This window comes from Culex pipiens, chromosome 2 (genome assembly GCF_016801865.2).
Source record: "Culex pipiens pallens isolate TS chromosome 2, TS_CPP_V2, whole genome shotgun sequence".
NCBI lineage: Eukaryota > Metazoa > Arthropoda > Insecta > Diptera > Culicidae > Culex > Culex pipiens.
In genome coordinates this window covers 58,522,641-58,538,639 of record NC_068938.1, presented here as the reverse complement: position 1 = coordinate 58,538,639, position 15,999 = coordinate 58,522,641, and the positions used below count along the sequence as shown (strand labels likewise).

At 37.3% G+C, this 15,999-nt stretch overlaps 1 protein-coding gene across 1 annotated transcript; it reads right to left on the bottom strand.

Moving 5' to 3' along the window:
* Positions 1-13,921: 13,921 nt before the first annotated feature.
* LOC120418640 (aldehyde dehydrogenase, mitochondrial-like) lies at positions 13,922-15,791 on the bottom strand. The gene is made up of 2 exons (XM_039581086.2): positions 14,764-15,791; positions 13,922-14,707 (listed from the first exon to the last, which is right to left on the bottom strand). Exons 1-2 carry the CDS (start codon positions 15,740-15,742, stop codon positions 14,055-14,057), a joined length of 1,632 nt encoding a protein of 543 aa, XP_039437020.1. The 5' UTR covers positions 15,743-15,791; the 3' UTR covers positions 13,922-14,054.
* Between the last annotated feature and the right edge of the window lie 208 nt (positions 15,792-15,999).

Genomic DNA, 15,999 nt, shown 5'->3' with positions numbered 1-15,999 from the left:
AATTAAAAAATACCCTAAAGGCAAGAATGAAATTTTCAGATGTCAGAATTTAGCATAAAAAGATTTTTCATGCAAGTCTCCATACAATTTTGCGGGTTGGTCACACAAAATGGACTAAAAAATTTATCTTGAGAAGAAAGCCTCTTATCGATTTGGTGTCTTCGGTAAAGTGATTAGGACTTTTCAGGGAAAATAGAAACATTGCAAAAAATCCCGATTTTTTTAATAAAACCTTTTATCGCTGAATGTTTTTGCCTTCCTCACCTCACTGAGGCAAAGCTATAAAATCACTCGAAAAATGAACTTCTTAAATACACTTCCAAGATATAACTTCACGTATACCTATCGACTTAGAATCAAATTCTGAACAAATGTCTGTGGGGATGTGTGTAGACATGATTTTTTTTCCACACGATTATCTCAGAACTGGCTGAACCGATTTTGGCCGGATCCACCTTATTCTGTTTGTTTTGGGGTCCCCTATTAAATTTTATTCTGTTTAGTAAAGTACTTTTAAAGTTATGCCAGAAAAAGTTTTGTTGTAGTTACAAAATAGGGTGATTTTTGCATAACCTCAAAGGCCGGGTCTTTTTGCTTACGCGCGAGAGTCGTGCAGCATGCGTATCGTCCGTTTGCCACATTGCTTAAGCATTATCTGCGTCTCTTCTGGAAAAAAGTCTGTATTAATTATGTTGCTGAATACATCATTTTGTCTCGACAAAGATTTACACGAACTTTTTACTGAAATATACAACTCATGAGACATTGTTTACTAAGACTAGGGGGACAGCATGCAATTCCATCGTGCACCTAATGTTGGCATATCAGCACTTTTAAATGCAATTACAGCCCCCCCCTTTTCTCCTTTATTTTGGCGAGTTGGTAAAAAACAAATGAAAATTGCTGTTTTGGTAAAATCAAAAATTATAAAAAAAACTAGTGAAAAAAAAAATAAACTCTTAAATTAATTTGTAAATACAACCTAAAATACAACATGATTGTGAGAAAGGCACCAACCACCTTAAGGTGGATTAAGTAACGTTTTTTTTGTTTGGTTTACTTCAGAAAACTTAAAATTATTTTTTTGCACTTAACTTCTGGATGGTCAAAACTTAAAATTAAGCCTTACATTTAAAAATTTCCAATTCTAGTGTTTTTAACACATTCAGACTTGACGTATGGCTTGATTTAATAATTTATAATTTTATTATTTGTGATCTTAAGTACAATTTTCATTCATTAAAATACAAAATTAGGTGCTAATTACGTGACACGGAAAACAACTCACTGTTTACATAGTTTTAACTGTATTAATGTATCAGCAATGAGCAGTCCAATCAAAACAGTTTTAGAGATAAATTAATTGAACATGTTTTCCTCATGAGCAATTCTCTACGGAATGAGCCTTTTTCTTTCAACCATTAATTTTTGTATTTTTTTGTGTTTTTTTGTTTTTGTTATTTTGGCTGAAATTATTCTAGTGGCTTCTGTATGCCCAAAGAAGAAATTTTTCATACAAATTTGGCAGCTTTCCATACAAATGTATGTTTGCATTTTTTGGAGAATTTCTTTGATCGATCTTCGGTGCTTTGGTGTCTTCGGTAAAATTGCAGATATGGATGTAAAAAATAAAACAAGATAAAAATAATTTAAAAAAAAACATTTTTTTAACTTAAAACTGATTTCTGAAAAATAAACTATCTATACATTTTTTTATATGTATGTATTATATGTTTTAGAGGACATACAATTTCATCTTTTTCAGAAAGTTCTAGAATGGACATAAAAACATTGAACTAGTTATAATTTTATGAAAAAAGAATTGATAGGTTAAATAATGTGTTGACTACATTTTCCAATACGAAAAAAAAATTGCAATCAAAGAGTTCTTTAGTAAAACTTTGATCAATTGCACCGAGCAATGGTAATTTTTAGGTATTTAAAAAAAGTAGGAAGAACGAAACTTCCTAAGTTTTTAACATCCGATATCTCGGGAAACAATGGTCTGATATTCAATGTTAAAAAAACGACAAGTTTGTGAAATTTTCTGATTTTTTCATTAAAAAACACTTGGATATTTGATAGTCAAGAATAATTTTTTGACATTATCAGATATTAAGCTTGATTTTAAAATTTCAAAAAAGTATTTAATGTGAAATAAACTTCAAGTTTTTTCAGCGTTTTTTTTTTCTTTTTAAAAAGTTCTAATATTTTCAATATTCAAGCGTTTTTCTTTTTCTTTTTAAAAAGTTCTAATATAATCGCAATTGTGCGCAAGATTCCAAATCGATAAGAAAACTTCAACTTTTTTGATGTAAAATAATTTTCAGCCCAGCCTTTTATTCGCAGCTGGATTACTACTTTTTTTGCTGATTTGGGAATGAATGTATGATCAAAGTTTCATAAACAAGAACAATAAAGATAACGTGCCGATTTATTTTTAGTAAGACACAATGTAACATACACGTCTTTTATTTTTTTTAACTTTACTATTGAATCAAAAATAATCACAAAACATTTCAAAAAAAAAGTCAAATTGCGCCCCGTTGTCCGCGAACTTGCTGCTCTTTGTTTCATTCAATTATTGGATTAAGATAAGTGGGAATGACTTGTTTGTGCTGTTGTTTGCCAAAAAAGCTTTTTCCCCTTCTGTTTCGGTGCGTTGTGCTTCCTCCGACCGGTTTTTCTTTTCTCGCTAACATCCAAAGTTCAGACGTTTTTGTTTTTCTTCGGTTATTTGATTTTGCTTTCCACCGTCGTCGATCAGATTCACTGCAAATATCAGTAAGTTTTGCTTTATTGGCTGATTGGAAGCTGCTGCTTGGCGAGCATGTTAAATTAGCTGTTGACACATTCATTGGCGGGGCGCTGTCAGGTTGATGGGAAAAGTTTGTTTTTGCGCACGGGCAAAAGTTGTTCGTTTTCGGTCGCAAAGCTGAGGCGGCCCAACAATCAGGTACAAAGTGTTTACCTTTCGTGGGTTTTGTTCTGTTTGATTGACTTGGTGGTTTATGAGTGTGATACTTTTGCGTAATAAATGTAATTGATTGGTAGGAATGTTGTTCTGTGGGGAAGTTTGAATAAATTACATATATCTTCAAATAAGATTGATTCCATTATGAAATAATAACTGTACAACGAAATTTATCTTTACGTTAGAGTTCTTCAACCATATCTTTAACAGTACAGTAGGTCTCAGTCTCTACAAGCGATTGATTCCAGAACTTCAACAATGCGTTTCTAATTGATTGCAAGCAATTTTCCTGCAAATTTCCCACATTCTGTGACCGTAATCACAATCGATCAATCCACTTCTGACCCGTGTCGACGACGCTGTCCGTGACAGCTATTTATGTATGTAAATTCCTTGGCCATCGCGCCTGAAATCAATCGACCAAAACCTGCTACTCCTCCTCCCCCTCCAGCAGCTCATTCACCTTCGTCAGCTGGGAACAAGTGATCCAGATGATGCGACGACTTTGTCTGCAAAGGATGAAGAGTGTTATCCACCCATCAAGGACGGTCCCCTTCGTTTGATGAGGACCACCGCCAGGAATGGAACGCGTCACGTGACATACAAATCGAATCTGACCTGAATTGACGGACCACTTGTATCCGGGGGGAGCGCTCTATCCACTTCCGATGGTTTTTGATTTGGAGTTAAATGGGAAACAAGTTAAACCGTAGAAACAAGAAACAAGAAACAAGAAACAAGAAACAAGAAACAAGAAACAAGAAACAAGAAACAAGAAACAAGAAACAAGAAACAAGAAACAAGAAACAAGAAACAAGAAACAAGAAACAAGAAACAAGAAACAAGAAACAAGAAACAAGAAACAAGAAACAAGAAACAAGAAACAAGAAACAAGAATCAAGAAACAAGAAACAAGAAACAAGAAACAAGAAACAAGAAACAAGAAACAAGAAACAAGAAACAAGAAACAAGAAACAAGAAACAAGAAACAAGAAACAAGAAACAAGAAACAAGAAACAAGAAACAAGAAACAAGCTTTGAGCAATTAACCCCAGATGTCCCCAATGCCCCAAATGAGACAGCAAAGACAAAGGGACAGCCGCACCCACAATCACTCTCCGGGACCAGACTCCGTCTCGCAGTCAGAACCAACTCGAACCCCATTCGAGAGGCAATGATTAGTTTATGACCGGATAATTGGGGAAGTGGATGTGTTAAAGCGAGAGCGTCAATTCCGGAGGCCTGAATCACGTCCCCGACCGGCAGTGGTCACCCAGAACGATCCCATAAAGCTCGTCAAGAAGGTCGGACGCCGCAGTGTCAATAAAATTTTTGATTAATTCACCTAGCTGGTGTTGGCCGAGGGATCAACCGACGTCAACGGTTCCCGCTCAACGGAGAGGAAGTTTTATGAACTTTGTCCTCCCGTTACTGGCCGCCCGGGAAATTGGCCTCCGGAGTAACGACCAGTGTTGAGCGGCGTCGTTATAATGGATTGGCGGCTTCGGCCGAGGGGCAAAAACTAAGATGATTGCTTGGCTTGGAGGTAGAGGAGCGCGTGGGAGGAATTAGAGCGACCAATTGAGGCGTTTATCGGGATATTGGACAAATCGATGAATGCCTCCTGGGGAAAAAGACGGGTCCCCACGAGAGACATCTGGCAATCGGTGATTGAAGTGATATTTTTATCCTTTGTTGAGTTGTTGCTGTGACGTTTTTTTGGTTTTCTGTTTATAAATTGTATTTTTTCTTTTAATAGGAAGACAAGGTGCAGGAAACGTCAGTTTAAATGGATTATAATGTAAATCAGTAAAACTTTAAAGTTTTGTTACGAGGTTGTGTTTTAATATTTATTTATTTTTGAAAATATCGAAAAACAATGGCTTGAACTTAGTGATTCCAGAAACAAAAACAAACACTGTTATTTCAATACAAAGAATAGCATTGCTCTGATAAATGATGGCAACATTAACCCTCTACCGCCCAAATTTTTCTCTCGATTTTTTTTTATTTTTCTTGTGTTTAGGAGGTTATTTTGAGCAACTTTTGCTCTACGAAAAACTTTACTCCTCTTGTTTTATGTTTTGATTGTTTAATTTAAAGTTTTTTAGTTTGTATTATTCTTGTTTAGATTATGTTTGTTTTTGATAGTATTTGGCCTATTCTACCACATTCTATCATTACATTTTGCCAATCTAATTTATTCATGTTTTTACAGTCACTTTTTAAATTTTATGCTTGTTTTTCACATTTTCTCCTACAGAATGTCAATGGCAAATTATAAAAAAAAAAATGCGAATAGGTATAGTCTGGGATACTACAAAAATAATTGTATACTTCTTTTCACATAAAAGTTAAAAACACAGCCAAAGTTGACCTTTAAAAATATTTTTTTAAGCATTGACAATGTCACATGGGCAATTCTCTACAAAATTGGTCTTCTTTTATTTTAATTTTTGTATTTTTTAATCCGGCTAAATATTTTTGGTGCCTTCGGAATGCCCAAAGAAGCCATTTTGCATCATTAGTTTGTCCATATAAATTTGGCAGCTGCCCATACAAAAATGATACATAAAATTCAAAAATCTGTATCTTTTGAAGGATTTTTTGATCTTTTTTGTGTCTTCGGCAAAGCTGTAGGTATGGCTATGGACTACACTGAAAAAAATGATACACGGTATTTTTTTTGATGATTTTTATTTCAATATTTCAGCACTAAAACTTGATTTGCAATAAAACACTGTTTTTATTTTTTCTGATATGTTGTTGGGGACATCAAATGCCAACTTTTCTGAAATTTCCAGATCGGGCAAAAAACCTTTGCCTGAGTTATGAATTATTGAATCAATACTATCAAAATTAAAATATTGGTCCCAAAAAATTGTCAACTTCATTTTTCGATTGCAATCAAAAGTACTTTAGTTAAATTTTGATTTAATGCACCGTTTTCAAGTTAAAGCCATTTTTAAGGTTACTCTTTTTGAAAATAGTCGCAGAAGTTATTTTTTTAAATAGTGCCCATGTCTGCCAACTTATGAAGTTTTTTTAAACTGAGTAAATTCTCTTTATTAAGCTTTTTTGATCTTTTGATTTTGAGAATCGATTTCCGTATTAGATTTTTGAAAATTTTGAGATTTGGAGCTCTTTTCAAAAATAAAAAACAATTTCAGTAATTGAGCAATTCTCTACCAAAACCGGAAATGGATTTTATTTGTATTTGTTGATTTGGCTTAAATTTTGTGGGGGCTTTCCCTATGGCCAAAGAAGATATTTTGTGTCATTGGTTCACTCATACATGTCTCCTTGGCAGCTGTCCATACAAAAATGGTACGTAAATATTCAAACAGCTGTAACTTTTGAGTGAATTTTCTGATCAATTTGATGTCTTCGGCAAAGTTGTAGGTATTCTTGAAGACTATTAGAAAAGAATAGGTACAAGGAAAAAAAAATTTAATCATCTTTTTTTTACAAAAACTCAATTTCCAAAAATAAGTATTTGTTATTTTCGAGTCTTTTTGATATGCTTCAGGAGACAAAAACCAGCAACTTTTGAGCCATAGAAAAACATGATCAAAAAATCTGCCGCCGAGTTATGAATTTTTGAAAAAAATGTGATTTAAAAAAAAATCGAAATTTCATGTAAAAACAAATTTGACGTAATTTTTTAATGTAAATTTCAAATTCCAATCGAAAAGTTCTTTACAGATTTTTTGATAAAGGGCTCTGTTTTCAAGATAAAGCCACCGAAAGTTTGATTTTAGCGAAATATATGCAGTTTTTCTATTTTTAAAATAGTGACTATTAGTGACCATTTTTAAAATTATTTTTTTTGGAAAGTTCAGAAAATTTGCTATAAAATTGTTTAAGAGACATTGAAGATTGGACCTCGGGTTGCTGAGATACAGCCGCTTTAAGAAAAAGAAACACGAAAATTTAAGTTTTTTAAGTCTCACCTAAACAACCCACCATTTTCTAATATCGATATCTCAGCAACTATAGGTCCGATTTTCAATGTCAAAAAACATGAAACATTCGTAAAATTTTTCGGTCTTTTCGAAAAAACAATTTAAAAAAATAAATCAAGACAAGCATTTTAAATGGGCGTAATATTCAATGTTGGGCTCTTTTAAAATGTTGGTGCTGATTTAAAAAAATCGAAAAAATTCGAAAAGATCGGAAAACACGAATGATTCATGTTTTACATTGAAAATCGGTTGCTGAGATATCGACATCAGAAAATTGTGGGTTGTTTGGGTGAGACTTAAAAAACCTTAATTTTCGTGTTTCTTTTTCTTAAAGCGGCTGTCCAATCTTCAATGTCTCTAAACAATTTTATAGCAAATTTTCTGAACTTTTCAAAAAACATATTTTTATAAATATTTCGCTTAAATCAAACTTTTGGTGACTATATCTTGAAAACAGAGCCCTTAATCAAAAAATCTGTCACGTACTTTTCGATTACGTCAGTAACGTCAAAATTGTTTTTGCATGAATTTTTGATTTTTTCCAAAAATCACTATTTTTTCGAAAATTCATAATCCGGCGGCATTATATTTGATCATGATTCTTCTTGACCGAGCCACGTAGCCTAGTGGTAACGCTCCCGCCTAGTAAGCGGCAGATCGGGGTTCAAATCCCGGCTCGGACCAACACAACTGGTGATCTTTTCCCTTCTGGATTCGATTGCTTAGTAAAGGGAAGGTAGTGTATCGTCACAAACTGGACCTTATCACAACACCTTAGGGAGGCGACCTATGGAATGTTAACATTAACCTTAACATGTTAACATTAAGTTGAGAATGAAATTGCCACTGAATCCGCTTTGTAAATGCCGGCCCCGATACTCTTCAAGGGTGTTCCCCTCAGGAACTGGGAAAGATTTACTTTTTTTATGATTCTCTCAAAAGTTGCAGGTTTGTCCCCTAAAGCATATAAAAAAATCTTGAAAATCAAAAAAAAAAATATTTTGGGAAATTGAGTTTCAGTGAAAAAAAAAGTTATTAAAAAATCAGCAATTTTTTTTCCGTATTCCTTTTTTTTCTCAATAGTACTCAACAATACCTACAACTTTGCCGAAGACACCAAAATGATCAGAAAATGCAAAGTTTGAAGTTGATTTCGTAGAGAGTTGCACAAATGATTTTTGTATTTATATAGGTGAGTTGCTCTATCCTGCATTTTTTTGAGTCTTTTTGTATCATTTTGGGCTATTTTCACAAAAAAATTGAACAATACAACGAAAAAAAAATGAAGAAATTTCCATAAATGTGAAACTGAAATTTTCCGCTGCAAAATGGAACTGAAATTCTCACTTAATTTAATTAGTTGATTTCAGTCAGTATTACATCAAATCAAACATGCAAGCATTATACACCATCAACTGCTCAAACAGCAAATATTTACCAACTGATCATAATCCACCCCTGTTAGAGTTAACAACTTCCCTCCAAAAGCTCCCCCCCCCAGCCCTTCAGCATTCTGACCGGAGTCAATTCCGGATCCGGTCCCCACGCGGCAAAGAAATTAATTAAATATTGATTTTTGCTTTCTGTTATTTTCCAGCTCTTCCCCCGATCTCCCCACACGGAGAAAAAAGAGTTCCCAAAATCGTGAACAAGCGTTCATGAAAATGGGAACCACGAACAAAGTGTTCAAATTTCATGGTACGTTTTTCAAAATCGTACCATGGGATTTGAACACTTTGTTCGAGGTTCCCATTTTCATGAACGCTTGTTCACGATTTTGGGAACTCTTTTTTCTCCGTGCAGAGAGGAAACCGGACGTGGTCGCCCTGTCACGGTGGAAATTACAGGGTTGACATTTTCGGTGGGGCATTTTGCCGTATGATGGGGGGAGGTGGGAGGAAAACTTCCGTCAGCACTAAAGAACACTGTGGGTGGGCGAGCCAGGAGTTATCCGATGTCTGGAAGTTTTCCGCTTTGTTCTTGGAAGGGGTGGTGGCGGCCGGGAGGACGTTTTCCGCCGGACGCGTAACCGAAAATTACAACCAAATGTCGAAACAAAGGAGATGAAAATGGATAAGATGAGTTATTTTATTACGTTCGTAATTGGATTTCCCCACCCTTCCCAGCCAGGGGATGGAACCGGACCGCGTCGCCGTTTTGTCGTCATCATTTTGCCTTCCTCACTGAGGTAAGGCTATAATCCTGCTCTAAAATTGAACATTATGTTTAAAGCTCGAAAACCCACCTTGATGTATACATATCGACTCAGAATTGAAAACTGAACAAATGTCTGTGTGTATGTGTGTGTGTATGTGTGTGGGTATGTGTGTGTGTATGTGTGTGTGTATGTGACCAATAATGTCACTCAGTTTTCTCAGCACTGGCTTAACCGATTTTGACCAAACCAGTAGCATTCGACTTGGTTTAGGGTCCCATACGGTGCTATTGAATTGTTTGAAGTTTCGATAAGTAGTTCAAAAGTTATGTATAAAAATGTGTTTTCGCATATTTTCGGAAGTTGAATAAATGGCAGTAAACTGAACCAAACATCATCATGTTATACATCGTTAGTTAGGTAATTGAAAGACTTTTCCAACGAGTCCAAAACATTGGTAATCTGGCAACCCTGTCTCGAGTTATAACCACTTAAGTGATATTTATGTACTTTTTTGTAGCCGGATCTCATTTAAATGTATGTAAACAATGTCCGGATCCATCATCCGACCCATCGTTGGTTAGGTAATCGAAAGACCTTTCCAACGAGTCCAAAACATTGGTAATCTGGCAACCCTGTCTCGAGTTATAACCTCTTAAGTGATATTTATGTACTTTTTTGTAAGCGGATCTCATTTAAATGTATGTAAACAATGTTCGGATCCATCATCCGACCCATCGTTGGTTAGGTAATCGAAAGACCTTTCCAACGAATCTAAAACATTGAAGATCTGGCAACCCTGTCTCGAGTTCTGACCACTTAAGTGATATTTATGTACTTTTTTTGTAGCCGGATCTCACTTAAATGTATGTAAACAATGTCCGGATCCATCATCCGACCCATCGTCGGTTAGGTAATCGAAAGACCTTTCCAATGAATCTAAAACATTGAAGATCTGGCAACCCTGTCTCGAGTTCTGACCACTTAAGTGATATTTATGTACTTTTTGTAGCCGGATCTCACTTAAATGTATGTAAACAATGTTCGGATCCATCATCCGACCCATCGTTGGTAAGGTAATCAAAAACCCTTTTCAACGAGTCCACAACATTGAAGATCTGGCAACCCTGTCTCGAGTTCTGACCACTTAAGTGATATTTATGTACTTTTTTGGTAGCCGGATCTCGCTTAAATGTATGTAAACAATGTCCGGATCCATCATCCGACCCATCGTTGGTAAGGTAATCGAAAGACCTTTCCAAAGAATCAAAAACATTGAAAATCTGGCAACACTGCCTCGAGTTCTGACCACTTAAGTGATATTTATGTCCTTTTTTTGTAGCCGGATCTCACTTAAATGTATGTAAACAATGTCCGGATCCATCATCCGAGTGATATATGTGTTATTTGTATTCCGGAACTTAACGAAATTAGACGAAATTTGTGTGCAAACCCATCATATCACATATCACCCATTGTTGGAAAAGAGTGAGGAAGGCACCAACCACATAGGTGGATTAAGTTAGTTTTTATTTTGAAGATTTCCTTGAACTCTGGCCCGGCGTGCCTGTCGTAATGCGACGACCCCCGTCGGAAGTCTTAAATATTATTGAAATACACACGCACAAGAACCCTCAGAAGCAACCGGAATGAGGTGACTTTCGGGATTTTTAACATGCTGCGAAAGCTAATTTGGCTCAGTCGTAAATTCCACTTGATTGAAAAATAATGCCCGACGTGACCTGGCCTTGGCAGGGGAGAAGGAAATGGTTTTGTTTTCTTTTTTTCCAGGTCCGGTTTTCTCGCTGAGTTACACGTGCCGGGGTTGTTTCTTGTGAAAATCGCTTCTACCAAGAAAATGTAAAGGTCTCGGTGGGTGGGTGGCTGGAGAGTTTCCGGGAATGCCTTGCTATTGATTGTGCCTTGCGGTTTTGGCAGAATTTATGATTGACAAATGAATTTATAATTGGAAATGGTTCATTTGAGGAACGGCTCCCTGGTGTTTGATGAGAGCAAGTGAAAGACAACCAAAAGTGATTAATTCAGGTGATGAGGTTTGAGTTAGAACAGGATATTCTGGAGTTGTCAGTCATCTGGATAAGAACCTTGTTGAATGGCTTTGTTATATTTTGTGTATGTTGTTGGCATTAAATCATATACAAATTGATGATATTTATATGTACCGTTTGTACCATGAATTCAGCGATAAGATTCTTCACACATTTTTTTCAGCATATTTTCAAATGTTGAAAATATCAAATTTGGAGACCACGTGGTTTATGCACGCTGCCTAACAGATTTTTTTTAAAGTGGTGTATTTTGTATTTAAATCAGCAAGGTTATTGTATAGTTAATATTGACAATTTTTCAGACGTCGGCTGGTTCTCATCTTTGAATTTTCAGGGATTTTTTGTATATGTGACATTAGCGTACCAAGTTGTAGAGCATAATTTAACATAAAAGTTTTTTTTAAAGTGATTATTATGACTAGTTTTCGTAGTTTGTGCACGCAGAACTCAATCGTGTACTTTTGAAAGAATTTTTGTAAAGTTTTTTAAATGTATTACTCAAATCTGGAGTTTTTTAATGGTTAAAAAAAACTTACACAAAGCAAAAAAATATATAATGGACCTTTAAAAAAAACCCGATTTAATATAGAGCCTTTCTTACAAAATGATGAAACTCCGACAAATATATTGGTGCAATTAATTTTTCAGAAACATAATGATACCACCCAGTGAGAATTTGACCTAAAGCTTCGAATCTTTTTAGGCTAAACCTCGAATGCCATTTTTTTTTAATTTCAGAGGTACATTATGGGTCGCAAGATATTTAAATTTAATTAAGAAAAACATATTGGATTGACATTATTAGAAAAAAATAAAGGGTACTCAGTCTTTAATGTTAGTCTATGATTAACTTTAAAAATATGTATAGCTATTGCACTTTGTCGATCTGTTATGAGAAGCAAGATAGAACACTTTCTCGCGCAGCGTAAAACGCCCAAGCGTAAATGTGTTGGCGTTTATGCTTCGACTTGACGACTTGACGACTTGACGACTTGACGACTTGACGACTTGTCGATCTTTCGAGCGAGAACGAGCCGGGACTTCGAATTTGATGTTCAGTAAATGATTCTGTATAAAACCAAAAATTTAATGGAAAAAAATAGGGAACAAACTAGAAAAAAAATTCTAGGAACAAACTTTATAATGCCGTTCTATTTAAATATTTTTTTGAATCCTCACATTCAAGCAATGCGAGCCACAATAAATATTCTTGTAGTCAATCTCATGCAAAATTTTCGGAACTCTCCAAAAACTTTCAAAAGTACACGATTGAGTTCTAGAAGTGGCCAATCATACCACAACATCCTCATAAAATTAGGAAATATTGATAAAAATAACCTCGAATCAGTGAGCAGGGACAAAAATTACCACTCAGGGGCAAAATTTTTCGAAATTAGAAACATTAAAGAACATTTTTCCAAACTTCGTGTGAGTTATCATTAATTGATCCCTAAACAAATTGATTTATGCTCAACTTTAAAAAATGTTAAAAATATCAACTTGTAACCTTTTCATTTGTAAAGGAATTAAACAATTTTTTTTATAGTTTAATAATAGTTTAGAACTAATAATGTGATCGACTTATATTTGTTTTTTTTAAATAATTTTGGTGACAAAATAATAATTTCACTAACATTTTCTACATTTTATGTAAACATAAGAATGCAGTTATTGTTGTAATGTTCAAGACTATGCCTTTATGTATTTTTTTCCGTTTCAATGATAATGATATCATTCTATAGTGGAAAATGTGATAAACAAACAAAAAATCGTTAAAAAATACTGTAAAAACATCAAAATCTAAAAAGGCAAAAGATAATGGTATGTGGTGGTAGAAAAAACTTATCAAGATAAATGCAATTAAAATAAACCAGGGTAAAATAAAGATTTTGTAATTGAAAAGTTAGTTTAATTAAAAAAAAGTTAACATTACAGTTACCAACGATTTAAAAGAAAAAAAAATCATCTAGTTATTTTAACCTATTGATCATTTAAATGTTCTTTTTAAAAATAAATAAATAAAAATGAATAAATGTTCAATTTATATTGTAATTTATTCTAAAATAGGTAATAAAAAACATCAAAAAATCCTGATAAGTCTTTTATAACAAACATAAAACCCCTCCGTATCAAACGTGACGTCTGCGGCCAAACATCAAAACTCAACAGGAGTCAAAAATCGCGTAAACTGCTTGCTGCTCGCTTGACCTCTGGCGGACTTTGAATCGTGATACCCAACCCAAAGCAGAACTGGAACATCAACACAACAGAACTTAGGAAGAACGCGCGAAACCGGCGAAACTCAAATCGCTTTCGATCTTCTTCAAAGTCGCGCGCACGCACACAACCAGAGTGCGGTGTTGAGGCGTGACCCAAAAGTCATCATCCTCTCGCGCGCATTCGCGGATCTACGCGTGAGGAGCAGCACGAACAGAGCTAATTGGGAACCCTTGGCTCATCAGAATGAATTTAGTGACTTTTGTTTGGATGATCTACTGTTTAGGTTTGATTTAGGTTTGAGGTTTGATAAGCTGAGGGTTGTCCAAATCAAAGTACTTTCAACCCACGGAAACTTCAACAATCTTGAAACTAACGTTTCCAACACTACGTACATCCGCTGTATTGGTGAGCGTCTTTTCGCATTTGGCATGTTTATTTTTTGTTTGTCCGAAAATAACGCTCACCCAGAAAAAAAAGCAAGATAAGCGCAGACAAAACAGGGGGCAACAAACAAGAGATAATTGACTTAGAAAAAAGAGACGGTTCACGAACAGTTTATTCTCACCGGGTACAATTGAAATTTATCACATTTATCAGCGATCTGATACGACCAGCGCGCCACAATAACCGAAATGGATTGACATGAAATAAAAATGCAAAACATGATAAGATTACACCTTCGAGGGCAGCTTGATGGACACGGTTTTGGTTTCCAAGTACAGCTCGACGCCCTCCTTGCCCATTTCGCGCCCAATACCGGACTGTTTGTAGCCGCCGAAGGGCGCTTGGTTCGAAACGGCCAAATAGGTGTTCACCCAGACGGAACCAGCCTCAACGGCGTTGCTAAACGTCAACGCGTTGTTCAAATCTTTGGTCACGATTCCCGCCGCCAGTCCGAAGGAGGTCGCGTTCGCCCGCTCGATGACCTCGTCCAGCGTCTTGAACTTGATGATGCTCTGGACCGGTCCGAAGATCTCCTCCTTAGCGATCGTCATCTCATCGGTGACGTTCGAAAACACCGTCGGTTCTACGAAGTAACCCTCGCTACCGGAACGCACACCTCCGGCCTGCAGCTTGGCACCTTCCTTCTTGCCGGTTTCGATGTATCCGAGGATCTTTTTGAATTGAGTGTCGTCGATCTGGGGGCCGTGCTGAACGCCTTGGCCGAATGGATTGCCCACCTTTCGGGCCTTGGCTAGCTCGGTGGCTTTCGCGACGAACGCATCGTAGATGCCCTCCTGCACGAAGGTTCGCGTCGCCGCGATGCAGCACTGGCCCATGTTCTCGAACACTCCGGCGTACGCGATCTGGGCCGCCTCATCGACTGTAAGATAAAAAGATTGTTAGTTGTGTCATTTCAAACCCGGGGTTCGAACTCACCATCAACATCGTCGCAGATCACCAACGGACTCTTGCCGCCCAGTTCCAGCGAAACCTTCTTCAGGTTGACTGCTGCCCCAGCCATGATCAGCTTGCCGACCTCAACCGACCCCGTGAACGCCACCTTCCTAATGTCCGGATGCATAACGATGGCATTTCCAGCCGTTGGTCCATACCCGGGAACCATGTTGACCACGCCCGCCGGGAAGCCCGCCTCCTTAACCAGCGAGCACAGGTACAGCGCCGTCAACGGAGTCTGCTCGGCCGGTTTCATCACGATCGTGCAACCCGCGGCCAGCGCAGGTCCCCACTTCCAGGCCAACATCAGCATCGGGTAGTTCCAGGGAATGATCTGCCCGACCACGCCCACCGGTTCCTTCCTCGTGTACGTAAGATGAGGCCCATCCGAGGGCACCGTGTCGCCGCAGATCTTGTCCGTCCAGCCGGCGTAGTACCGCAGACAGCTCACCGATCCGTACACATCGTACACGGCGTTCATGTACGGTTTGCCGTTATCGAGCGACTCCAGCGACGCAAGATAGTGCATGTCGCGTTCCATCAGGTCGGCCAACTTGTTCAGCAACTTGCCGCGCGCCGAAGCGTCCATCTGGCGCCACACGGACTTGCGCTCGAAAGCGACCTTGGCGGCCTTCACGGCCAACTCCACGTCGGCCTTGTCACCCTCGGCCACATCGACGATCGTCTTCCCCGTCGACGGGTTGATCGTAGGGAAGGTCTTCCCGCTAACGGCGTCCACGAACTCGTTGTTGATGAACAACTTGGTGCACTTGATCTCCGGATTCGGGTTGGCCATTGTTATTGGGAAGAAGCACACGCACTGGGAACACACGTCTAGCCGGGGCAAAGTCTTTCGCAGAACTGCTTGGGCCACGGCCGGTAGTACATTTATAGCCCGTCGTTTATCAGCGGCGATCGTGCCCACGGTTGTTCGCGGGAACGTAGAGGAGAATGGGGTCATCACAACATTTCGTAAAATTTTATCAGTGAAGTCAGTTAGAAAATTTTAAAAGTTTAAATTTTTAAATAATTATGTTTTTGCAATTCCGCTGTGAAACTGTCAACTTTTCCTGTCCTTTTGGAAAAACGAAACGGCCTACTTTTCCATACCAAAATTTACAGAATGGAAAAATAAAAAGTTGGCGAGAAGTTGAACTTTTCAACACTAGTATCGAAAAGTAAAAATTTTTTTTGAACGGTGAATTTAAGTTTGACATA

Coding starts and splice junctions, on each gene's coding strand:
- LOC120418640 (XM_039581086.2), bottom strand. CDS start 15,742: ATGACCCCATTCTCCTCTACGTTCCCGCGAACAACCGTGGGCACGATC. Junction 14,708..14,763: donor GATCTGCGACGATGTTGATG/GTGAGTTCGAAC, acceptor TTTATCTTACAG/TCGATGAGGCGGCCCAGATC.